Source organism: Delphinus delphis, chromosome 4 (genome assembly GCF_949987515.2).
Source record: "Delphinus delphis chromosome 4, mDelDel1.2, whole genome shotgun sequence".
Classification (NCBI taxonomy): Eukaryota; Metazoa; Chordata; class Mammalia; order Artiodactyla; family Delphinidae; genus Delphinus; species Delphinus delphis.
Genome location: NC_082686.1, coordinates 111505974 through 111531826, shown reverse-complemented (window position 1 = coordinate 111531826; position 25853 = coordinate 111505974). Strand labels below are relative to the sequence as shown.

The 25853-nt window shown below is 36.1% G+C and overlaps 1 protein-coding gene across 2 annotated transcripts in view; it reads left to right on the top strand.

Moving 5' to 3' along the window:
* Nucleotides 1-25853, top strand: part of RYK (receptor like tyrosine kinase) — a 100145-nt gene that overhangs the window by 57591 nt on the left and 16701 nt on the right. Inside the window, exons 8-13 of one of the 2 annotated variants that reach the window (XM_060011294.1) lie at nucleotides 1640-1765; nucleotides 3042-3128; nucleotides 8766-8835; nucleotides 14500-14632; nucleotides 15594-15703; nucleotides 15864-16023. In XM_060011294.1, the coding sequence (XP_059867277.1) occupies nucleotides 1640-1765; nucleotides 3042-3128; nucleotides 8766-8835; nucleotides 14500-14632; nucleotides 15594-15703; nucleotides 15864-16023 (686 nt within the window). Of the gene's footprint in view, nucleotides 1-1631; nucleotides 1766-3041; nucleotides 3129-8765; nucleotides 8836-14499; nucleotides 14633-15593; nucleotides 15704-15863; nucleotides 16024-25853 lie in introns of both variants that reach the window. The other variant, XM_060011293.1, reaches the window with a different exon arrangement.

The following is a 25853-nucleotide window of genomic DNA, read 5'->3' as shown; positions in this document are numbered from 1 at the left end:
AAAGTAGGACAGCTAGTATTTTGTGCTCCCAGATGGAGTATTCTTGTCTCCCCTCCCCCTCCAAGAGTTAACCTGGATCTAATCAAGGCTGTAAAACTGACTTGCAGTTTACAAGAAATACAGGGATAGGGAAACAAGTTAGATGACACTAGAAGAGGCAGATGCTGGACATTCTCCAGGATAATTGACGCAGTTTCTTTAATAAGATGTGGCAAGAAAAACGAAAGGGAAGGAGGGGGCACTCTAGCTTAAAAGAAATCTAAGAGAAATCATAACAGCAGTTAACATCTCCACCAAGGAAAGAAAGACATAAGTTCCTCAGGAAATATAATGATAGATGTGAGAGTAGTCCAAACTATTTATAAGAAACACATCATTGCTTTTAATGTCTATCTGTCAAGATTTGCTCATTAGAGTCAATTCTTGGTGGTGCATATAACCTTAAAGAGGTAGATAGTAATTTATTATATATGCTAAAAGCAAAATGCATTTTAAAAAGTCAGTGGAAATTTATTTGTTGACAAATTTTTTTATTTACCACCAATAAGAAGTTTGTTTTGTAGACATTACCTTAAGGAGATAGATACTTCATTTCTTATGTATGATAAAAACAAATAGTGCTTTTAAGAAAACCCAATGGAAATATATTTGTCTATAAATAAAAGAAGAAAGGAGCGGAAAAATTACTTGAAGACAAAATAGCCAAGAGTTTTCCAAAATAACAAAACACAACAGTCCACAGATGCAAGAAACTCAGAGAACTCCAGGAAGGATTAAACACTCATAAATGCACTCATAAATGCTCACATATGCACACACACCTAGACATATCATGGTCAAAGTGCTGATCAGTGGAATCAAGTTCTGTCAGCCTAATCCATCCATTATAAAGCTTTCCAAAGCCTTTCATGTAGTTCTTCTAGCAGCCACTGATGACCGTTGTCCAAGTCCACCCATTCTTTACGGATTTTTCTTCCCCAAAATACTATTCCAATGGGGATACCATTCCAATTTCTGCTTGCTAACACTAACTTTTATTCTGACTTTTTTTTTGTGCAATGAGAATTTTAATTGATGGCCAGAAATTTTGTTTTGCCATCATCATATTAAGAATGAATGGGAATTAGGGAACCGAAAAACAAATATGAATCTCACAGTGGTATGACTAGGCTGTATGGATGCCAGAATGATTAAATCAATTATATGTTTTTTTAGAAAAGATATTTTTACAAACATGTCTTCATTTGAAAAGGTTTTTTTTTTGTTAGGAGACTGTATTAGAAAATCTTTGGAGAGAAAAGCAGTCCATATGAGGGATTACATTAAATTCCATGAATCAAAGCTTGTTTCATTTGGCTGAAAAGCAGTTGAAGTGGTGGTAATATAATATTATTTTTAGTGTTTCTTGTTTTAATTCTGCATTTTAAGATTTTGGGATAGGTGGGAAAGTGTTTCTTTAAAATTTAGTATGGCCTTCATAAGTAATTCTCCCTGTTCATGTGTGTGCCTTTTTCCATTTATGATTCTTACATTCATTCATTCCTGTGACTTGAGTCCTGAGGTTCTAACTGAACTAGTTGACCCTGATGCCATAATAAGGGTATTTATATTTCTTGGTTTGGCTTTGTTGGCTCCTCAGGTTATCCTACCTTGCGGATAGAGAAGAATGACCTGAGAAGTGTCACTCTTTTGGAGGCCAAAGCTAAGGTGAAGGATATCGCAATATCCAGGGAGAGGATAACTCTAAAAGATGTACTCCAAGAAGGTATCTATTATCTCAAAATCAGGTTTTCAAGGAAGAAATGTTAGTAGTATAAAAATTTTTTTGTTTCAGAATTTAAGAATTTCATCTCATTTTGAGTTTAAGGCTAGAAAGCAGTGCACAATTTGTTTCCTCTGTAACACTGATTTTTATTTTCCCTTTCTTTAGATTTTCAATTTGCCTTAATATGGACAGCTTTGGTGCAATTGTTGATTTTCAAGTATATTAAGGCATGATTATTAGTGTTTGTCACCTTTAAAGTATATTTTCTGTTCAGTTCTTGTCTGAAGGTGATCACTACCTAGCAGGACTCTTTGAAGCATTCTAAGTAATTCTCTCTGTGATGGAAAGTGTATGGGTTCTAGCAGAAGGCACATGCATGGGGATTGGAGTTATGCCCAACTTCCAATCCCAGTCCCACAATTTATTACCTATGTGACCTTGGGGAAATCATTTCCTGTTTTCCATGTCCAGTTTCCTCTTCTCTAAATTTGGACTCCGTTGTCTACTCTTAGACAGTTATGAAGATTAGATGAACTGATGTTCATTAAATGAACTAACACATGATAGGTGTTTGAGAGATAGGACCCTGCCCTTCCCCCTCTTGCTGGTCCTTGCTTTCTTTTTTGAGTTTCAAGGTATTGATTGGGGAGAATGCTGAAAGAAGAAGACAGAAATTAATAATAAAATACTTTATTGAGCTCCTCAAGTTGTTAAATAGAGAATTACTTTTTCCCCCCTTCCATAACTCAGTTTGGAATGTTTTGGATGCATGTGAGTCATTCTGAATTCATCTGTTTGGTTGAGATACTTGTAGGTCAGTCACAGCCAAGGGAGGGGCTTGAACTGTCTCCAGTGGCAAATAGTAGTTAATGGAAGCAGATTTTTTTGGTGTTTTTGAATGTATGAGGAGAGTCCATTTTTCTCCTTTGTCGTTGCTCTGAGGCTAAGCCTAGAAACTCATAAATGTCTCTACGGATACCCCATTACTGAGCTCCAGTGCTCCTGTCTATATCATTAGTTTATTTAGGATATTTCAGAATGAATTCTCATATATAGTTTAAATTTGGCAAGTTAAGGCAAGTTAAGATATTTTGTAGTTAAAAAGAGCCTTTAACAGTCATTAAAAAACAAAGATTTGAGTCTTTTTATGCTAGGGCTGGAGTAATGTTGATCACATTTTCCCTTATTACGTTTAAGTTGTATTGTGCCAGAAAGTTTTGTACTTATAGTTTTATGAACGTTATCATATGATCTCAATAATTATTTTTCCTTTTAGGTACTTTTGGGCGTATTTTCCATGGGATTTTAGTAGATGAAAAAGATCCAAATAAGGAAAAACAAGCATTTGTAAAAACAGTTAAAGGTAGGATTTTATCCCATTCCGTTTCCATACTGCTTTTCTGTCTAAGGTGGCTTATGTCAGCAAAATTGTTTCAGATTTTCAGTGTGTGCCAGACCTTAATCATTAATCAGTCCATGTTAATTTAGCTCATACAATCTAAACTTATAGGAGATTTGTGTTGTTTTCATTAAGGTATAGAACATAGAAGCTAATAAATTAAGACATTATATATTTATTAGATATTACTCAGGCTTCTAAATAAACTGCATCCACGTGACTTCATTTTTGCTATATCTAATATTATGTTTTTCCTAGGTTAAAATTCTTTGGTTTTTCCTTCTTAAAAAACATTGATAGTAGTTTTCCCTCCATCTCAGCACCCCTCCACCCCCAATACTGAGGACTTATAAAGAAAAAAAATGACCCCCAGACCCACTGAACCTTATGTGAATAGGTGCTATTTGCCTTTCTCTCACTCCCTCTCCTCCCTTTTTTTTTGCTGTGTGTGTGTATTATTTCTTGGTAGAGTTTTGCAGGTATAGCTGTAGTTGGAATTGCTGCCCCACGAGGTATTTACATTTAAAATATTGATAGTTGTTGCCAGATTGTTTTCTAAAAGGTAGTGATAGTTTATATTTTCATGAACAGAATACCTATTTTCACATATTCTCCTTTTGGAGAAATGTGATGCTTAATTTTTCACTTACTGATTTCACTTACTGATTTATATAAAATTTTCAGTTAGAGATTCCCTATCAACATATACTAGAATGTTTTTATATGGCTTATTGCCTAATACTGGTAAATTAGCAAGTCCTTTTATAATATTAGAATTTTAATGATTTATAACTGATTTGTATATTTAAGCTTTGTAAAAGCTTCAATAATTCTTAGGTAAGTCTATTTGCTCATTTTAAGAGAGAAAATGTAATTTAAAGAGTGCTTAATGTCTGACAGTGTCTGATGTAAGTTGAAATAACGAGTTATTAATTTTGGAAAAACAAATTTAGCATTCCAAATGCAGAAATTGAGGGCAAAATTAAATTCAGTTTTATGAGTAGGAGGTGACAATTTTGTGAAGCTCACAAAGTTAATTTATAAGAACTTATGTTTCTAAATTTAGTTAAAGGAATTCTTAGGAAGCATGAAAGGTTTGTGTTTATTGTTTCTAAAAAGTTGGGTTGTACTAATCTAACAAAAAAACTTTGGAATTTGATTTCTTTTAATTTAGCAAAATTGCTTGTTTAAGGATGCTATAAACACACACTTTCTTCTTTCTAAACAGATGGTTTAACTTACTGTTAAGTAAGTTAACAGTTAATGAAATGAATTTATTCATTCACTTCTCCTAACCCCAAAACACTTCTAAAGATTGAATTTTAGGTTTGGTCCCACTAGGTTTTCTGACTAGTTTTGAAGGATACTTTACATATTACTCTTGGTAGATGTAAAATTTGAGCCCTAAGTTTAATAATGTCTGCCTTTTGTTACAGTTTCTCCATTTTTTAAAGGAAACATTCCCCCTTAATTCTAATATTTCTTCTGGGGTTTGTAAATATTCTATGGATAATTTAGAACCGGGATATTATTAATTTGTTCTGAAGGAATGTTGAATTAACAAAAGAGGTTTCTGTATAGAATTGGGTTGATTTAGGATTGGAAATGGGGGGAAAGGAAATAATAGTGATAAGAAAACACAATGCAGATACTGGGACTGTTTCACAAGATAAGATTTCTCTTTCCATGTACCTTTGAATTGTAGTCACTTGCTTGTTTCTCTGTCTTACCACTGTAATTATAATGTTCTCTCTGAGCTAGACGGAAACAAGAGAAAGCATAGTGAGTCCTTAGCCAAGATGTGGTCATGATTTGCGTGGGAAACACAGAGGAAGTGTACTGACCACGGTATTTGCTTTAAAATTGTTAGATAACTCCACATGATTGAGTGTCTTTGAGATTTATTCTTTTGGAATGTTATTTTTTAATTGAAGCTACATAGAGTTGACAAAGTTCTTTCACAAATATGTATGCTTTGTTACATGCTATACAATTAGAAGTAGAGCTAAAAATGCAAAAATCTTTTAAAAGATCAGTTACTTTACCTTTATTTTTTAACTTATTTATTTTTATATTTATTTTATTTATTTGGTTGCACCAGGTCTTAGTTGCAGCAGGTGGGCTCCTTAGTTGTGGCTCACCTGCTCCTTAGTTGCAGCTCGCCACCTCCTCAGTTGCGGCATGTGAACTCTAAGTTACAGCATGTGAACTCTTAGTTGTGGCATGCATGTGGGATCTAGTTCCCTGATGGGAATCGAACCCGGGCCCCCTGCATTGGGAGCGTGGAGTCTTAACCACTGCACCACTAGGGAAGTCCCTACCTTTGCCTTTAGGCATAAGCAGGAAATTGGAGTTTGGCTTCTTAAAAGTTATCATTTTTCACAGAGACTTAACGGATATCCCAATATAAATTTCCAGAGATTGAAATTAGGAATCTGAATTTCACACAGTGAATATTGTGAAATTGAATTCCATGAAATAAATGAATTAATTTGAGGTTATTTGTATTAAGTTCTTATTTTCTTTTATAGCTTCTAATTTTTTACAAATTAGAAATAAGTAGGGTTTTGTAAAAATCATTTTGTTCTTGTAACTTTTAGAATATAAATTATTGTATAGTATTCTTTTCAAACGTATACATCTTAAAGATAGACCTTTCAGTATTTAAAATTATAAGACTAGGACCAGACTGGGTAAGGTATCCAGGAAAATGATTTTTTCTTACTAAATGTATAAAATTATTTTTTCTCCAAAGTTTCCTTAGCTCATTATCCAGCTCAAGTGTCCCTGGCTTAATAGAACATGCTTATCAAAGTTAAAAACTTAAAAAATTATGCAAAAAATGACACATCCTGAAATTACCTTTCATTTTACTTGGATCTCTGTACCAGTTGACAAGAAGGTAAACTCTTACCAAATGGGTACAGACCTCCAACTATTACTAGTTTTCAGTTCTAAAAAGATCCTTCCAGGGCTTCCCTGGTGGCGCAGTGGTTGAGAGTCCGCCTGCCGATGCAGGGGACGCGGGTTCGTGCCCCGGTCCAGGAAGATCCCACGTGCCGTGGAGCAGCTGGGCCCGTGAGCCATGGCCACTGAGCCTGTGCGTCCAGAGCCTGTGCTCTGCAACGGGAGAGGCCACAGCAGTGAGAGGCCTGCGTACCGCAAAAAAAAAAAAAAAAAAAAAAAAAAAAATCCTTCCAGTCCCCAAATAGTTCTGGCCATAATTTTATTAACACTTATTTAGATTACAGAAAGAGTAAAAAGGCATATTCTGCCATTTACTAAATGTTCCTAAATTTTAAGCAGTTTTTAAACAACTAGAGTTTATTTCAGCAGACATTGAGGTAAAGTGCTTTTTCAAAGAAGTAGCAAGTATTCCAAGTCCTTGGCTTTTTGTCTACCCATTTTGTATTCCTACAAAAGTTTTAACTAAGTGAAGCGGTCTGGAAAGGGAACACTAATATCACGTAATGAGAGAGGGAGTGATTCCACGGGTTAGTTTTGGAAGTAAATGAAATTGACTATTTCTCAGCTTTGACAGCTCCACTTTTAAGGATTGAGTGTATAATCATGGTGCCTGAGTTTAGAGGTCTGGATTTTACTGTTGGTTTAGCATTTTACTAGGTAGGGCTGGGAGGTGGATCTTGGCTTTGCCCATCTTTCTATCTTCTTCTCCCTCGTACTGCATTGATCAGAAGATCTATAAATTATTATTACTATTTTTTAAATTGTTGGCATACAAATCTATTATTGGCTTCTTTGAAAGTATTTTTAAGGGTATACTGTTAATTTTGTTTTTGATATTTAAAAACCATTAAAAAAATTAAAACTCATTTTCAATTTTATAATGAAAATATACTATTCACTTAATGGAAATGTTCTTTTCAGACAGGGGAGAAAATCTTCTATACTTATTAAAATAGTGGTCCCTATAAGAGAAGGCATCCTTGTAGATTTGTGCAAATATTTAATGGCTTCAAATTCTTTTGAAGGTGCACACTAAAGATATTGGTAAATTGCATTATCATGTTTTATTTCAAAAACATTGAACTAAAAGCCAATTTTAGTTCTGTTTGTTACCTGGACCAAAAACCATGAGTTCAGAAGCTAAAAATAAAATGGAATAATCATGCTAATTTGGGCTATTATATGAAAATTAAATCTTTTTCTACCAATATAATAGTAGTTCTTTTTGTTTGTTTAACCACAGAGAGGTAAGAAGAAGCAAACAATAAAATGCACCACAATCTCCAGTCAGAACTCCTGTGGTCACTTTTTTCTAATTCTATGTTTGTAAGGTTAGAAAATTTAAACAGGACAGAAAGGTGCAAAATGTAAATTCTCGCATCTCTAAAAGTAACCACCGTAAACAATTTCCTATGATTCCCTCTGTGAGTAAGAAGAAAAACACAGCCAAATATATCTAATTTTCCAAATAAATTTGATTTTGAAATATAACTGATCGCACAAACACAGTTTTTCATCTTGCTTTTAAAATTTAATATGTCTTGCAGATTTTCCTCTGTCAGTACATGTAAATCTGACTTTTTTTTCTTAAGGTAGCTGCATATTATTCTTTTTTTTTTTTTTTTTTTTTTTTTTTTTGCGGTACGCGGGCCTCTCACTGTTGCGGCCTCTCCCGTTGCCGAGCACAGGCTCCGGATGCGCAGGCTCAGCAGCCATGGCTCACGGGCCCAGCCGCTCCGCGGCATGTGGGATCCTCCCAGACCGGGGCACGAACCCGTGTCCCCCGCATCAGCAGGCGGACTCTCAACCACTGCGCCACCAGGGAAGCCCCCTGCATATTATTCTTACGTGCTAATTTAACTAGTTCTCTGTGATGGGCACTTTGGTCTTTGGTTGTTTTGAGTTTTTTTGTTGTTATAATTGAACAGTATTCTTGTTACGTTATATATAGATGAGCTTTTATGAGTAGACTCTTAGCAGTGGGATTGATGATGGTAAAAGGTATTAAAAATTTTGTTAGCTGTTGTTTCCCCCACCTACCCAAGATACTGTGGATGAGCCTGTTTCCTCACACTCTTGCCCAAACTGACAGGTAGCTGACTTTTTTGTCTCTTCCAATCTGATGAGGAAAATGGCATCTCCTCGTTTAATTTGCATTTCTTTACTGAGGAATGAAGCAGAAAGTTGTTTTTTTAATTTTGTTGGTCATTTGTGTTGTTTTTTTAGTAAACTATATGTTTATATCCTTTGCCTCTTTTTCAGATTTTTTCTTATCGTGTGAGTTCTTTAAAGAAGGGGGGGAAAAGACGAAATCAGCCCTTTATATGCCTTATGTGTTACAGATATTTTTCCAGTCTGTTATTACTTTGTCTGCTTTGTTTCTGGAACCTTACTTAGTTTCTGATTTTTACGTAGTCAAACTTATCCTTAATGGCATCTGTAAATGTTGACCTTGTCAATGAGACTCTACCTACTACAATAGAATTTTAGGCTAGACCTATTTAGATTTGCCTGTAACTTTTGATGAAATTTACCATACAGTTAGAGAGAGTTACTTACTAATACCAGAAAATATTGATGTCGTATGTATAATATTATCATACTATATATGACAGTGTCTTTTTCTTTATGTAGATCAAGCTTCTGAAATTCAGGTGACAATGATGCTCACTGAAAGTTGTAAGCTACGAGGTCTTCATCACAGGTGAGAGGAGAAGCCACCCAGCATTGTGTTAAGCATGGTAGCATTGTATGCTACATTTTTAAGAATGTTGTAATGTGCTGTTAATAGAAAGCATTTCTGGAATAGCTTAATTTGTTTTTTTCCTGAATATAAAAGTGAAATGCATGCTCATTGCACAAAATTTTAAAACACAGTAAAATATAAAGAAGAGTATGTAAGCCCACATCTGGATAATTATAGCTGAGCTTTCAGGAAAGAGTTTATATTTATGTGCATCTTTCCCTTTAAAAAGTAGGATAATGATATACATATGCTAAAAAATATTTGTTATGAAATGTTGAACATGTAGAGTACCAAAGAAAAGAATAATAAACACCAGTAAGCCCACCTCCTGAATACATTGGTGGTTAACATTTGCCATTTTTGCTGTGCATGTTTATGTATCTATCAACTATTTAGTTAGATATAGATAGATATTTGCAAGTGTGGAAATATTTTAAACTAAATTGGATATCTTAGCACTTTCAATGCATTTCCAGCATGCATTTTCCAAAAAGTTGAGGACATTTTTCTATATAATCACAATACCATTATCTTTAACAAGGTTAACACACTTCTTGATATATGGCAAAACAATGTATCTAACTTTTCATGTAAGTAACTATAAATTCACATCCACATTTAAAAAGACTACATAGTAGTTGATTGAATGGATGCACCACATTTTATTTAACCAGTCTCTTATCATTAGTTTGCAGTATGATTTTTAAAAAATACTTACAGTTCTGTATATGAAGAACTTTTTTTAAAAGCTTTATATCAGTCCTTTTCACAGAGCTATAATAAGAGATTCTATCTTCTGAGCCAAAAAGGGCATAATTATAGTATCACAATGTACAGTATCAATATTTGGGCAAGGTTTTTGTTGTTGTTGTTTTAAAGCACTATACAGAGTCAGCTTAATTTGTGTGCCTACTGAAAATTTGATCACATATGTTTAAAAAATGGAATGGTGACCATCATTGTTGGAAGATATTTATGGACTTCTGGAAAAAAAAGAAAGTGATGTGTGCAAAAGGCATTATGCATTGTAATTTCTGTGTACTTTGAGCAGTTACTTGAGTTCTGCCAAAAAATAAGATGACTGTGCAGAGTTTTATTTTTGAATTTTATTTATACTTTGGTTCATAGTCAAAAGAATTTGAGAACCTAAAAAGAAGGCAGCTATAGTAAGATCAATAAAATGGTAATGAAAATGAACTTGAGTTTTTTGGCATTGTGATGGTGGAAAAGAAGACAAATAAGCCAACATTAAGGAGACAATTATTTTTACTGTGATTGAACATAAAACAACTCTTAGCTTCTGGGCAAGCAAGGCTGAAGGAAACAAAGTTTGATACATCTCAGTATTAGAAGGGAAGGAAATGTACATGTTTCTTGGGGAGAAAACTTTTTCTGGTTTCACATTCTGGGACAGATGTCATTAGCTTTATCATATACTTGGGACATTGATTAAGATAATGAACAGATATACTTTTTAGTTTCATTGAAAATAAAAAAGCCAGAGACCTTTGAAAAAAATTGACCACACAGTAATGAGGGACTAAAGATGTCCTTTTGAAGGGTTAAAGTCATGTGATTTAAGAATGTTACCTTCCATTGACCTGATTCACTGATTCATTCCAAGAATAGAAGTCATTTGCAGAGGAATGGATAGATAACTGACCCTTTAGACTATATTTTCTAAAAAAAAAAACACACACACACATTTTGTTTCCTCTGAGTAACAAAGCAAGAACTGGGTAATGATCAATTGGGAATGTCCTCTTTGACAATGTTTGGAGTACTTGATTTATTATGCTGACCCTAGCGGGAAGAACCAGAGTGTTTAATACTAGTATGTAATGTTAACCTAGTACTTACGTACTTAGCTAGTATTCTTACCTTGATTAAAGGTCTGTACCACATCAGCACAGAAGTGGGTGGCAGGGATATAGACAAAGCCAGGATTTTCTCAAGAAGCAGTTTTATATCCACAGTAGCCCAAAGGTGCTTTGGCTGAAAAATGTTCAGAGCAAGCAGTTGCAGCATTTTCTCAGGCAGCTTTAAGCTATAGGATTTTCCAGCATCCAACTAGGATGAATTAGTAGCCCCAGGATACACTTAGGTGGTGGAATGGGATGACTTATACTGAATTAGGGTTATTTGTTACTGTACGTTCAGTGATTAGGGAATGTCTTCTAAAGGCAAGTTATGGTTTGATCCTGGTTAATTGTTCTTCCTCATCATAAAGTGATACCAGGACTCCTGGTTTTTAATGAGCAAAACACATTATCAATGTGTAGAAAGTGTATGGTTCTTTCTACTCACTGTAGCAATTTATTTCATTTTTAAGGGGACTAGGGCCTATAACACATTTCTTTTGACCCCTGATGTCTAGACTGTTCATGGCTCTGTGTATGCATACGTTCTCATTCATTAAGTGCCCATTTTGCACTTGGAACACTGCTAGGCATGAGGGTTAAAAATGAAATAATGGGCTTACCTGGTGGCGCAGTGGTTGGGAATCCGCCTGCCGATGCAGGGGACACAGGTTTGTGCCCCGGTCCGGGAAGATCCCACATGCCGCGGAGCAGCTCGTCCCGTGACCCATGGCCATTGAGCCTGAGCGTCCGGAGCCTGTGCTCCGCAACGGGAGAGCCCACAATAGTGAGAGGCGCGCGCGTACTGCAAAAAAAATTAAAAAAGAAATAATGATCTTCAGTGATCATATTATAGAATTTATCAAGCAAACTCAATACACTCAGCAAGAAATGACACCTAGTTTCTGATTTTACCTTTTTTAAAAAACTAGTTTTGGTATGTAATTCATCATGTTTACTTCCTGTTTTAACATTCCGTGATTAAGAGTTTTAAAGTGTTGAAATATTTTAAAGCATCTTGAAATTCTTTCTTTTCATTCCTTTTTCCACTGGAATTTTTTAGAATAATTTTTATTATAAGTTAAAATAGCTGTATAAATAAAAGATAGCTGTTGATCTATTTAAATTTCATCAGACATGCTTTATAAAAAGTACTCAAGCTATTTCTGCTTGTAGTTTGACTCTCCATTGGCCCAAGGGTGCCTGATGATGGGCACTTTGCTGAATGCCTCATGGCTCTCACTCTGCAGGCACGCTCGGCAAGACTGAGAACTGGACCAGTTCTTGCCTCAAGTCCCTGCAGAACCTGCCTTTCCTCTATAGCACCTGCTTCTGCCTCATCCGCTCTTCTTATGGATCCCATATCTTCCTCTTTATCTTCCTTTCCTTTATAAACTGGGCAGAATGAAGAGCAGCCATTTATTCTTTGAAATATTTTCATGCAGCTTGTTACTTCTCCCGGAGGGCTTTTAATCCTCTGGTGATAGAATAAGTGATTTGATCTCATCCAGCAAACTTCCTGTGTTTGGGTCAGATTCCTTTAACTTTGCTCAGTGAATTTCAGTCATGAGGAAAGGTGCAGAGAAATAATTTTGGGAGGGTTAAAGAGATTGGGCAGCTCTTCATATTACTCCTGAAATCATGGTAGGCAGTTAAACCTGAGTGCACACCTGCTGTAGTCATTTTTTCCCACTTTTATTGAGAAATAATAGACATACCTCAGTGTATAAGTTTAAAACATACAGCATGATGATTTGATTTACATATATTGTGAAATGATTACCATAGTAGGTTCAGCTAACATCCATGTTCTCATATAGATACAATAAAAGGGAAAGAAAGAAGAAAGAAAATTTTCTCCTTGTGATGAGAGCTCTTAGGATTTACTCTCTTACCCACTGTCCTGTATATCACACAGCAGTGTTAGCTATAGTCGTCAGGTTGTACAGTACATCCCTAGTACTTATTTATAATTGGAAGTTTGTACCTTTGACTGCCTTCCTCCAGTTCCCCCTCCCTCCATCCTCCTGCTGTAGTCATTTTAGTATGTGTGGGTCTCGGTGTGAAAAGAGACTCTGTCTTGCTGCCCTGGGAGGGAATGTCCAGTGATCCAGTGGAAAACATAAGGTTTTTAGAATCAGATGAAGATTTGAATTTTTTCCACTATGTGCTGGCTGTTTGTCCTTGGCAAATTACTTCACCCCTTACCACCTTCATGGATTCCCTCGCCTGTAAAGTGGGACTAATCATCACTGCCACTCTTGGGCTGTAAGGCAAGCAGAAGCCTTACAGAGAAGTTGCCGCATACAGGTTTACTGACCTCTGAGTCCTCATTTTCCCGGCTCCTCAGGGTCAGTGCTTTCCCTGTTAGTAACTCCTGCACAGCAGGAGGGGTGCCCCACAGCTTTCACTTCTGCACTGTTAGGCCAGAATCGTGTGACTGTGGTTTTAAAAGAGATACATACTCAACTGAGACAATTTAGGAAATACAGAAAAGCAAGGTAGAAATGATCTAAAGTCTCGCAACTCAAAAACAACAACTCTTGGCATACTTCTGTGCAGAGTTGTATTTGCCCCCATACTTGTAATTATCCTGCAAGCATATGTGAATTTTGTATCTTGCTTTCCTATAAGTAAGCTTTTACTCATATTCTTGTAACATCCCTTTGTGACTATTTAGTTGTTATATACCATCCTATTATTTGGCTGTACTTCCTTACTTTTGGACAGTCTTGTTGTTTGCAGCTTTTACTATTAAGACTGCATTAACTATCCTTGTTCATATAGTTTTCATATGTTTAATAATATTTCCTTATTAATATCCTTAGAGGCAGAATTTTCCAAGTTAAGGAGGAGGAATGTTTTTCAGCTTGTTGTTTGGTGTTACTTACCAAATATTTATTAAATGCTTATTTCTGTGGCACAGAATACAAAGCATTGGGTGTAAAAAAGGAGTTCACTTTAGTTTTTGCCATCTAGGAATTTTCAGCTTAGTGGGGGAAATGAGGTAATTATGTAAAAAGTTACATAGCCTTGGGAAAAATTAACAGTTATTTCCAGGTACCAATGGAAGAGGTGTCATTAGGCAATAGGATGAAAGTATGTGTGCCATGGAGATTTTAAAAGGAACATGATTTTTTTTTACTGCATGCTTGGCCTTATTTGTATATCACCGCAACATTGTATGGCTGGTGGGATCCCCATGTTAGAGGTATGGAAACTAAGGCCAAGAGAGATGGTCACACAGACAGTAAATGGTAAATTTAGGATTTAGAAATCCCATGTGACCTGCTAAGAACTTCTTGGCTTTTTGTGACAGTTTCAAGCTCTTGATTATCATATTCTTTTCTGCAGACTTGCGTTGGGGCCCCCCTTTTTTTTTTCTTTTTTAAGCGTGATAATGAACCAAATCGGCTGTTATCATATGCTCATGGTCAACTCATTTTTTAGGTCCCTTTGATTACCCTTTAGAGTAGAGATTTAGTGTGGCTAGAGTGTGTCTTAAGAGAATGTAGTCCACAGGAAACAACTTCTGAGTTTATAATTTTTCCCTATCAAGAAAGTGGGTATGTGGAAAACATTAAAGTCCAGTCTAAAAGAGCATTTATAATTTTACATTTTTAATGGTTATATGTTTTTAAGTAAGTTTGAGATTTTCTTGTTTTGTTTTAGGTTATCTTTATTTTATTACTTTTTGTTAAAAATAACCCCCTGAAGTTTCAGATTTCACTTGTGTTTCTCCTGATTTTTTATTATTTTATAGAAATCTTCTTCCTATTACCCATGTCTGTATAGAAGAAGGAGAAAAGCCCATGGTGATATTGCCTTACATGAATTGGGGGAATCTTAAATTGTTTTTACGGCAGTGCAAATTAGTAGAGGCCAATAATCCACAGGTGAGAAATATTTGCCCACATACCAATTATTTACCAGTAGCTTCTAATATCTTTGAAGGTAGATGTTAACATTCTTGTATATAAACTGTTTAGAAGTCTGTAAAAAGAAACTCAAGGTTGAACCAGAAGATATTGCTAACCTATTGATTTAGAGAGAGATGGTTTGTGATTCCTGTCTTGAGGCTTACATTCTGCTGATGCTGAAGGTTTTCCATGTATAACCATTGTGTATTATTCATAATCACCTCAAACCCTCTGTGACACCATCTCAGTCATTTTCCTTATAACTCTTTGAAGGTACTTGTACCAGATCTCCCTTCTAGGAATGGATATAGACCTTACAGAGCCATTTGGTCCATGTTGTACAAAAAAAAAAACAAAAAAAAAGCTGGTGGTAGCTGGAGGTGTAGATTGTCGGTGATAATTTGGTAGCCAGGGTTTCCAGCAAGTGGTTGGCAGCCATAGCCCACCAGCATCACCTGGAGAAGAATTTCATTCCTCAACCTACAGTCCTGGCACATTAGCTCTAGAGGAGCACATCAGAGAGAGCTGTAAACTAGCATTAGTTTGAAAATGGTCTCCGGGGGATAACCTCCTAATAAAAGCTTAATATTGTAAAAGAAAAGAACAAGTTATTGAATAATAAACATTTGAAATATTACCCTTAGAATTCAGCATTCATTGAACAGATGTTTATTTAGCTGCTACTGTATATGCTGGATGTTGGGGAGATACACCTAACAGATGAGAGTGAAGTAAATGGTAAATTACAGTACAGAATGATAAGGACTGTAGTAGGTATAAGTATAGGAAGCTATGGGAACATGTTCTTGGTCAAGAAGTAGCTTTTTAAAACTTAGTGTGTAGGTGTATTTTGGGATGGAGTAAGATTGTGGAATAAAATAACTACCATCAAAGTTTTTGTGCTAACTGCAGACATTGTCATTTTCTGTTACCACAGGCAATTTCTCAACAAGACCTGGTCCACATGGCTATTCAGATTGCCTGTGGAATGAGCTATCTGGCCAGAAGGGAAGTCATCCACAAAGACCTGGCTGCTAGGAACTGTGTGTAGGTGCCATGAGCTTGTCACTGTCATTTGATATTTAGTGTTCCCTGAATTTGGGTTCTCTCCAGGAGTCACAGTGGGAACTGTGTTGTATTTATGAGTGATTGTGGTCCATATTTTTTCAGTATTCAATTGTATTTGATGTTCATATCTACTTTTCAGCATTGATGACACACTTCAAGTTAAGATCACAGACAATGCCCTCTCCAGAGACTTGTTCCCTATGGACTATCATTGTCTGGGAGACAACGAAAACAGGCCGGTTCGGTGGATGGCTCTTGAAAGTCTGGTTAATAACGAATTCTCCAGTGCTAGTGATGTGGTAAGTACTGGGACCCCCAGATATCAGCAGAATGGAGGAGGCTCCAAATGCTTTTAAAACGTTTTTCAATTTTTTTAATATGATAACTGTTCCCCGAAGTTTTTTATTCAGAAAGCAAGTATAGTTAGCTTTCTAACTGTCAGCTAGTTTGTGGAGATAAGCTGTGACCCAAACCATGGCCCATCACTGTGTGTAATGAGATAGGTAGACACTATCCCAGTTTTAAAGGTGATGATATTGAAGTTAGGTTTTTTTTTTTTTTTTTTTTTGCAGTACACGGGCCTCTCACTGTTGTGGCCTCTCCTGTTGCGGAGCACAGGCTCCGGATGCGCAGGCTCAGCGGCCATGGGTCACGGGCCCAGCCGCTCCGCGGCATGTGGGATCTTCCCGGACCGGGGCACGAACCCGTGTCCCCTGCATAGGCAGGCAGACTCTCAACCACTGCGCTGCCAGGGAAGCCCTGAAGTTAGGTTTTTTAAGTCTCAGAATGACCAGGTGGCTGTCAGATAGTAAAGATTTATTGTTTTCTTTTTTTCAAATGACCTCTTCCAAGTTTTATGGCCTGTGTAACTTACAGTTCCCCAGATGTCACTCTCTTCCTTTTTGTCAGTTTCTGGGTGGTTCTGTCTATTCAAGCAGATCATATAGTGGGATCCTTTCAACTTAGTGATGTATAGTTTCAGAAGCCACAGTTACTCGTGTGTATTTTGTAGGCATTTTAATTGTTTTTAATTTCTGCCACTTTTTAGTTTGATTTGGAAAATTAATTTATTTCCCTATCTCTTGCTTAATGCACTTTATTATTATAGCTGAATATTTAGAGATTAGGTAAAACTTCTGCTTATAAGGTCCCCCTGTATCACTCAATATCTGTTAGTGTTACATGTAAAATTTTAGAGTAATTTGCTTCAAAGTTTCAGCTATAAAAATTGGGCTTACCATATCATTATATCTTGTGTCTCAGTGATATATTTTATTTATAATATAGGGTTTCCCTTTTACTAACTTTGTGTGGGTTAAGGACTACTCTTTTAATACCAATTTCCCTCAGTGTATTAGTGTCCTGTGGCTGCTGTAACAGATTGCAGCAACCTTGGTGGTAAAACAGCAGAGGCTCATTCTCTCACAGTTGAATTCTGGAAGCCACATGTTTGAAATCAGGGTGTAGGCAGGGCCGTGCTCCCTCCAGAGACCTTAAGGAGAAACCATCCTTGCCTCTCCCAGCTTCTGGTGGCTCTTGGCACTCCTTGGCTTGTGGCTGCATCTCTCTGCTCCATGTTCATACCACCTTATCCTCCATGTGTCTGTCTCTCGAAACTCCCTCTACCTCTCTCTTACAGTGATACATATGATTGCATTTAGGATTTATCTCATAATCCAGGATATGTTTCTACTCTCAAGGTCCTTAACTTAATCACATCTTTTGTCATATAAGGTAATATCTATAGGTTTCGGGGATTAGAATGTAGACATATCTTTGGGGCCACCATTCAATCCACTATACTCAGTAATTGAAATTACCTAAGATTTCCTTATTGAAAAACTAATCTTCCAATTTAAAATCCTTGAAATGATTTGTTAAGGGAGGAACCCTCTCTTGTTATTAGTCTTTTTTTTTGCGGTACGCGGGCCTCTTACTGTTGTGGGCTCTCCCGTTGTGGAGCAACAGGCTCCGGACGTGCAGGCTTAGCGGCCATGGCCCACGGGCGCAGCCGCTCTGCGGCATGTGGGATCCTCCCGGACTGGGGCACGAACCCGTGTCCCCTGCATCGGCAGGCGGACTCTCAACCACTGCGCCACCAGGGAAGCCCTATAGTCTTTTAATTTATTTTTTTTTTTCTTTTTCAGGAGCTAGGTTAGCTATTTGATATATTGTGCCTTTCTGCATACCACGTGTTTTGATGAAATGTGCTCACTTGATGTGAATGAGCAAGTTACATATATAGTTTTTAACCTTTTTTCATGTAAGTGAAGGTCTTTCATTATGCATATCTTCAAAATACTTTGTTTTAACTTAATTTAAAATCAACTACTCTCTGAAAAGAAAAAAGAAAAGCTTATCTGACGCTTGTGAGATGGGCAGAATAGATATGAGTGATGATGCGAAGGATGTTTTCTGCTTCATGGAGCAGCTGCAAAAGTTAATAGTGGATGGAAACTTGTTGCCACAGTCTTTCCCAGCCAGAGTCATGGGGCCTTTTGGAGAATGGGTGGAGGTGGGAGGAATAAATCCTGATTCTTAGACACAGAGCCCTGAGGGTTCAGCTTGTATAGCAGTGGGAAACTAGGCCTAGTCTGTTCTTCCAGAGCTGTGATAATAAAATAAAATTTCTCTAACATTAATGTCAAGAAGTTAAAATTCCAAGTAAAGCAATACAAATACGCCAAGCAACTTACATAGTTCTCATAGTTATTTAAAGAGAACCTGGACTTCTTTTGGGGGGAAGGAGGGGTTGCTTTTTTTGTTTTTGATGTTTATTTTTCTCAAATGATGTTTAAAAAAAAGGAAAACAGAGCTTGATTTAGGCTAGCAAACAGCTGCTGTATTGAATGACAGTAAGGACCAGTTATACTCAGATGCTTGTTTTTCAGGTTGCCAAATCTTTATTCAGAAGTTCTGAATTGTAGGTGGGATTCTTTACCAGTTTCTACATTAAGCAAAGCCATTTTCATGGGGAAAAAAATTGAGTTTAACTTTGGTTTTAGAACATAGTTCAAAAACATAATATCAGTTGAATTAGAGCTACATGGTTTTCAAATCCACCCCTTTAGTAGAAAAGCCTGCATCTGAACATTTTTGAATGCAGAAAAGTAGAAGAAATTTTCCTCACATCTTCTTTGAAAATATCATTCCATATTTGATTTAAAAGATTAATTCACTCATCTCTTTGGGATGTTAATATTCTTTTTAATGGTTGATTTTAAAATTTTATGGTTTTATTACTCATTGAAATATAGCACAGTTGCCTTAACAGAAATGAGGTGGCAGTTGTGGTGAACCCAAAACTAGTCTAATGGGCAGGAAATAGAAGATGTTTCTTAGATGGCAGTCTATAATACAAAGATGCCATGTAAATTCAAGGAGATTGGGAATTGTTTGATTATTCTCTTAGAAAAAGGAATATTGATAAGTAATATTTCAGAGGGGTATGCAAGATGGCCAGTAGTACTGTTAGCTTGCACAGTGGAAGCCCCCAAAATATGCATGCTTAACCTAATGTATTTGCTTATTTCTATATAAGTATTCCATTGTATATTTAAGCAGTAATAGGAAATTTTTTTTAGGAATTATTTTTTATAACACTTATGATCACATATTTCACAGGAACTCCAGAGTGAAAATTAGATGATACACTTCAACTAATGAGACTATAGTTAATAATACATTTCTAAGCAATGTGATCTGCATCTCTTCAGCTGGGTACACTGTGCTGTATTAGCTGGTAAATTCCATATAGAGGATATATGGCTTGGTTAAGCAAATATTTCAAAATCATACTTAGAATTAGTTATTCTTACAATTATGGTATTTTACAAATTTTGCAACAGTTCACATATTTTGTGTAAGAACTTGCCTTAACAGGAGAATTACTTTAAAATCATCACCACTTTTAGCATGTCTCGGCATAAACTTACTTGAAGTGTCTGTGTGACCCAAGTTCTTCTGAGCTGTACTTAGAATGTGATGGTGAGAATACCCACATTGATTTACGTTTAACATGGTCAACTCCTAAAATGTTCAGATTTTTCTTCTTTAGATTCTTATAAATTCATTTCCTTTAAAATGTATTTTTCCCCTAAATATCTTTTGCCTTGGATAATTGAGATTGAAAGGAATGGGAATACTGTTCTGTTTCCTATGACTGTGATGGGGCTATTTAGTGTAAAAATCCTGCCTTTCTGTTTTGTGGGATTGAGTATTTTTTGAATTCTTGTGTTGAAGCACACGTTAAATTGCTTTTTAACATTTGTATTGAATTGTGTATACATAATCGTTATGCTGTGCTTCTACTTTTCCTTTATGGATTAAATTGGGGTTTTAAAAAGTTACATTTAATATTGTACTTTCGGGCTATAAAACTTCATTCAGAGTCAAATGCAAAATAAGTAATGTAACCCCATTCCCCCCAGAATATCTACACATGTAAAATACATATTTTAGCTATTAATGTAGCATCTAACAAATGATATTACTGCCTCGGAGGGAAATTTTCTCTGCCCTTAAAAGACCCTTAACATTTTTGCATTCCTTTATAGTTAAAAATTCTCCCTGATTTATTTGGAAATACATTAATGTTTTCTGTCTTAAAAATAATACATTGCATTTCTGGGTTGTGTTTTAACAGTTTTTACTGGAAGGATTCAATATTTTACTCTGTCAAGATTGTTATAATGTTAATATCAGCTTTTAACTGTTGAACTTAGGAAATATGCACAACCAGATTTGACTAGTTATAAATCTCTAATATTATTCTAAGATATGACATCATCATAGCCATTATTAAGAATTTCTGGATATTGTTTTTACTCTGCTTTCATCAGATGTGGTACTGCCATAGATCTTTTTTGGTGACTTTCTTTTCCTTTATTTGAAAATAGATTTCTTGATTTATGTCTTCTTTGAATTATTTAGCTAGTTATAGTAGCTAACATAATTCTGTAAGAGGCTACCTTCTATTAAGAGACTGAATGCAATCAGGAATACACAATTAAGAGTTTTTTCTTGGTGGTTTTCTTGCCTTTATGGTATTACATTGTGTTTACAAAGCATTTTCTTGGGACAAAAACAAGTCAAGGAAATGATTTCCATGTTAGTCTTATCAGTGTGGTTTATGGCAATAAGGAGATCCTTTAAGGTATTCAAACAGTTTTTAGGGTGCATGGCATATGAAAGTGTATTCCTTGACATTTCTTTTGTGAACATTAGAGATTATCTCCAGAAGAAGGAGAGAAATCCGTAGTTATGCAGATACTCTGTTTGCTGCAGAGTGCTTCTTATTGCTCCTCTTTGCCCAGTGCCATGGAAAGTCACTGCCACAACCCTGAAAAGACTTGTGCAGGAGAAACTCACATTCATAATATGCCCATGAAGAGTGGTCTTCTGAACTACTGTGGTATCAGAGAGAGCTATAGTTTTCAGAGAATGCTTACTACTTTTAAAAGAATAGAAAACTTTCTATTTTATTCCATTTCTTCATTATTAATTTTAGAATAATACTTAGAGTCCCATTATTTAATTTGTTTCCATTATGGTTGCACATTTTACACATCAACAATCTTAGACTTACTATTTAAATATTCATGTTAAGATGAATTGATTAAAAGACATTAGAAAAAAGCTGGAGAGGTGAAAAAATCATTCAGACATTACTTTAGGAAATAAAGATTTAAAGTTTAATTTTATTAACATTAAGAAAATATTGTTTAGTTTTATGAAATAGTCCTAATATTTCCTGGGAATGCGGAATAAATGGATTTACTTTAGGAACAGTTAATATATTTTCAGAGTGAACAGTTCCTGTCTTGTGATCAAGTAGTTGCACTCAATTTATTTTCTGTATTTGGCTCTCCTTGAGAATAGATATTTTCCTTAAGAGATCTTGTGAACATACCCTTCCTTTCCTTTCCTGCCTTGTCCTTATCATTCTATTTAATATCCCCTTCAAATAGCCCCAGTGTTCTGATAGAGCAATGTCTAAGCATCTGATACAGTGGAGGAAAGTACCATATATAGCAGATATGTGTGATGGCTTGGTAGGCATCCAGTATTAGATCCTAGGACAGATTTGGTCTCTTTTCAGTCACGTAGGACACTCTGTGCCTAAAGTTTGCAGATTTTTGAAGTTGAGTTAGCAGGCATGTACTAAATTCGATACCTGATGCAGTCAAAATGCACTTTCTATATAGTCATTGTACACTTGGGTACATTTGTTTAGCTGGAATAGAAAAGTATTAGCCACAGTGATAAGTATAAAGGATTATTAAGATTTTTAGGTGATAGTTTACACTGAAGAATTGTTAAAAAGAACCCTTTAAAGGTCACTTGTGTGAATTTATTAATTGGATCCTGGCCCCTGGCCCTTGACTCCACTCAGTGTGCCAGGGGCTTGGCCCACCACTGTGCATCCAGTAAAGCTTTTTTAAAGTAGCATAATTCTATAGATACATATTTCCACTGTGGTTATTGGAAAGGCCTGGAAAATACGTGTCTGAAAAATGAAAATTCGTAGAATAGTATAGCTTCAAAAATTGGATATTCAGAAAGGGGTATATACTAATAAAGCCTGTACCTCGAGTACGGCATAGTGTTAGTTTTGGAAACTTGTGAAAATTGTTTAGTTAATGTTAATGAAAGTCGATTAAACTCAAGCTTCCACTGCTTGGAATGTTACTCTATGATATTTTGATCTTCAGAGTGAACTCTTAGTTAAAGGAATTGGTAAAGAGAAATCCAAACTCCTTCGCCTTGGTTTTCAGAACTTCTGTTCCTTATCTTCATGTTTCAGTTTTATATTTTCTACTGTACGTTTCTTTATATTCTGCATTTAAGCCAATCCGAAATTCCTGCTGAGTCCAAACTCGCCAGGTGCTTCTGTGCCATTTAATTTGATCATCTTTGGATCCCAGAGAATTGTATCTACTTAATGACACCCATAAAGAATTCTTTATCTACCTAATAATGGCACCTATCACACGCTGCCTTATATTTTCTGGCACAAGTCATTTTTCCCAGAACAGGCAGTGGGGAACTCTGACTTAATTATTTTCCTTTAGAAGGTTTTCCATATTTACAGAATTAAAGTTGTGTGTGTGTGTGTGTGTGTGTGCACGTAGCAGTGTTAATCTTATCCTTAGAGAGCTGTGTACGTGACTGTGTAAAAGAATCTTGGAGGGCCTCACACTGTCCTCTTCTACCCTCTGTTTCCATGTTGAATCCTCATTTTTCTCCTTGTCTCACTCCTACAGACTTCAATTCAGAGATCCCATGTGTTCTTTTGACTACAGTTGTTATTTATGAGTAAATGATTTATTAATTGACATTTGTGGCCTAAGGTCTCCCTCTTAAGTATTAGATATATTGCATAGATACCTACTCTGCTTTTGTGCCCAGGGCCCATGTTTCTGAAAATGTAAGTGCAATCTTTGCACTGTAAAGATGCAACACAATTGAGGACAACAGGTAGACTGTCTGGTTTGAGGGGAAAACATGATTGATTTGCTATGGGGCATGTTAAGTTCAGGATACTGATGGGTGGAATGTAGGTCTGGAATTCTGGACAGACATAGAAGCAGGATATTAGAAATTGTACATCAGCTTCGTAAAAGTGTGTGATAGAATAAACAAGAGAGTTTGTTGAGCTCAGAGGTGGCGAATATAAAGAGAGAAGAAAGCCAAGAGAAAATGTAGGGAATATTTACTTTAGTTAGTGAGAAAGGAAAGATGAACAATGAATCAAACAGAAAGGTAAGAAGAGAATCCAGAGAATGCTGTGTCTTAGAAACCAAGGAAGGAAATAGTTTCAAGGAGAGTCTAGTCTCTAAACATATCTGCAGTAGTCAGAAAGGATGAGGAAATCTTTGAGGGCTTTTGAACAGGCAGGTTTAGTAAATCATTAAAGATGGATATGGTTGTTAAGGGCTCTGTGGGAGGTGAGAAAGTGGAGACAATAAATAGATTACACTTTGAAGAAGTTTAGCTATGAAAAGGAGTAGAAGGATTGTAGCTTGATGGGTTGGCAGGATCAAGAGAGGTTTTATTGTGTTAATGTTGTGTTTTATTTTACTGGGTTTGTTTGGTGTGGCTTTTAGGCAGGGAAGCAATGGGGAGAAAGAGATGGACTTGTGATTATTGGAGGGGAGGTCCAAGAGATGATAGGTGAACGGGCTCAGAAGCCCATGTAAAGGTATAGTTTGGCATAGGAGGAGGTATACCTCTTGTCTGAGATGGGAATAAAGCAAGAGATGGGAGAGAGAAGGTACAGAAAATTCTTGAAGAAGGATCTCTCATTGACCTATGGGACAACTTCAGTTGCTGAATATAGTTGTAATCGGGGTCCACAAAAGCATGCATTGGAGATGCGGGGCAGTGGGGGACTAAAAGAATAATGAAGAAATAACTGAAATGTTTCCAAATTTGATTAAAACTATAAATCCACAGATCTAAGAGCTCAACAAACCCCAAACAAAATAAGCACGAAGAAACTAATGCGTTACACATTTTAATCAAATTGCGCAAAACTAGCGATAAAGAGAAAATCTTAAAAGCAGCCATAAAAAAAAGAATGTTAATATACAGAGGAACCAGGAAAATTTCTCACTGGAAGCCATGCAAGGGAGAAGACAGTGAAGCAGCATCTTTAAACATCTTGAACATCTACTGTAAGAAAAAACTTATGTAGAATTTTATATCCAGATAAAATATCTTTCAAAAACTGAAGGGGAAATAAAGACTTTTCCAGAAATAGAAAAGCTGAAAGAATTCATAACTAACAGATGCGCACTATAAGAAATGTTAAAGGAAGTCCTTTAGGAACCAGCCAGATGGAAATACGGGTCTGACGAAGGAACGGAGAATACCAGAAATGGTAACTGCATGGGTAAATGTATACAGGTTTTTTTTCTCATTACTTAAATCGTTTAAAAAGATAATTGAACATATTTTTATGTGCCTTGTGTAGTAATTGGTAAAATAGACAGCAAATCAGTAAGGATATAGATTTCAATGACAGTACCAACCAACTTGATCTAGTTAACAGTTATAGAACACACCATTCAACAACAGCAGAATGCATATCTGCAGGTTCACATGGAATATTTACTAAGGTAGACCACATTCTGGATCATGATCAAGTCAATAAATTTAAAAGGATTTAATTCACACAAAGTAGGGTTTTGTGAACACAGTGGAATTAAATTAGAAATCAAAAATAGGAATCTAGGACTTCCCTGCTGGCATAGTGGTTAAGAATCCGCCTGCCAATGCAGGGGACACAGGTTCAATCTCTGGTCCGGGAAGATCCCACATGCCACGGAGCAACTAAGCCCGTGTGCCACAACTACTGAGCCTGTGCTCTAGAGCCCATGAGCCACAACTACTGAAGCCCGTGCTCTGCAACAAGAGAAGCCACCACAGCGAGAAGTCCGCGCACCGCAATGAAGAGTAGCCCCCACTCACCACAACTAGAGAAAGCCCGCGAGCAGCAGCAAAGACCCAATGCACTCAAAAATAAAAATAAATTAAAACAACAACAACAAAAAGGACTCTAGAAAATCCTCAAATATTTAGAAACTAAATAATACACATTCAAGTAACCCATGTGTCAAGGAAGTAATCAAAAGGGAAATTATAAAGTACTTAGAATTGAATGAAAGTAAAGACACATTTCAAAATTTGGGGGATGCTGCTCAAGGGCGACATGTATACTATTAAACATCAATATTAGAAAAGAAGAAAAGTCTCAAATTAGTGACCTTAGTTTTCACCTTAACAAACTAGAAGAAGAGCAGTTTAACTCCCAAGTAAGTAGGTGAAAGGAAATAATAAAGATTAGATGGAAGTCAGTGAAATATGAAACAGAAAAAAACAGTGGAGAAAAATCAAGTGAAACCAGTGCTTAACTCTGAGAATATCATTAATGATGAATCTTTTGCCAGACTAATCAGGAAAAAAAGAAGTTGCAAATTAACGATATAATGAATGAGAGAGGTGATATCATTAAAGATTCTCACAGGTATTAATAGTAAGAGAATATTATGAACTTTTTCCCAATAAATTTAGACACAGGTGAAATGGACAAATTCTTTGGAAGATAAGAATTTTCAAAGCTCAC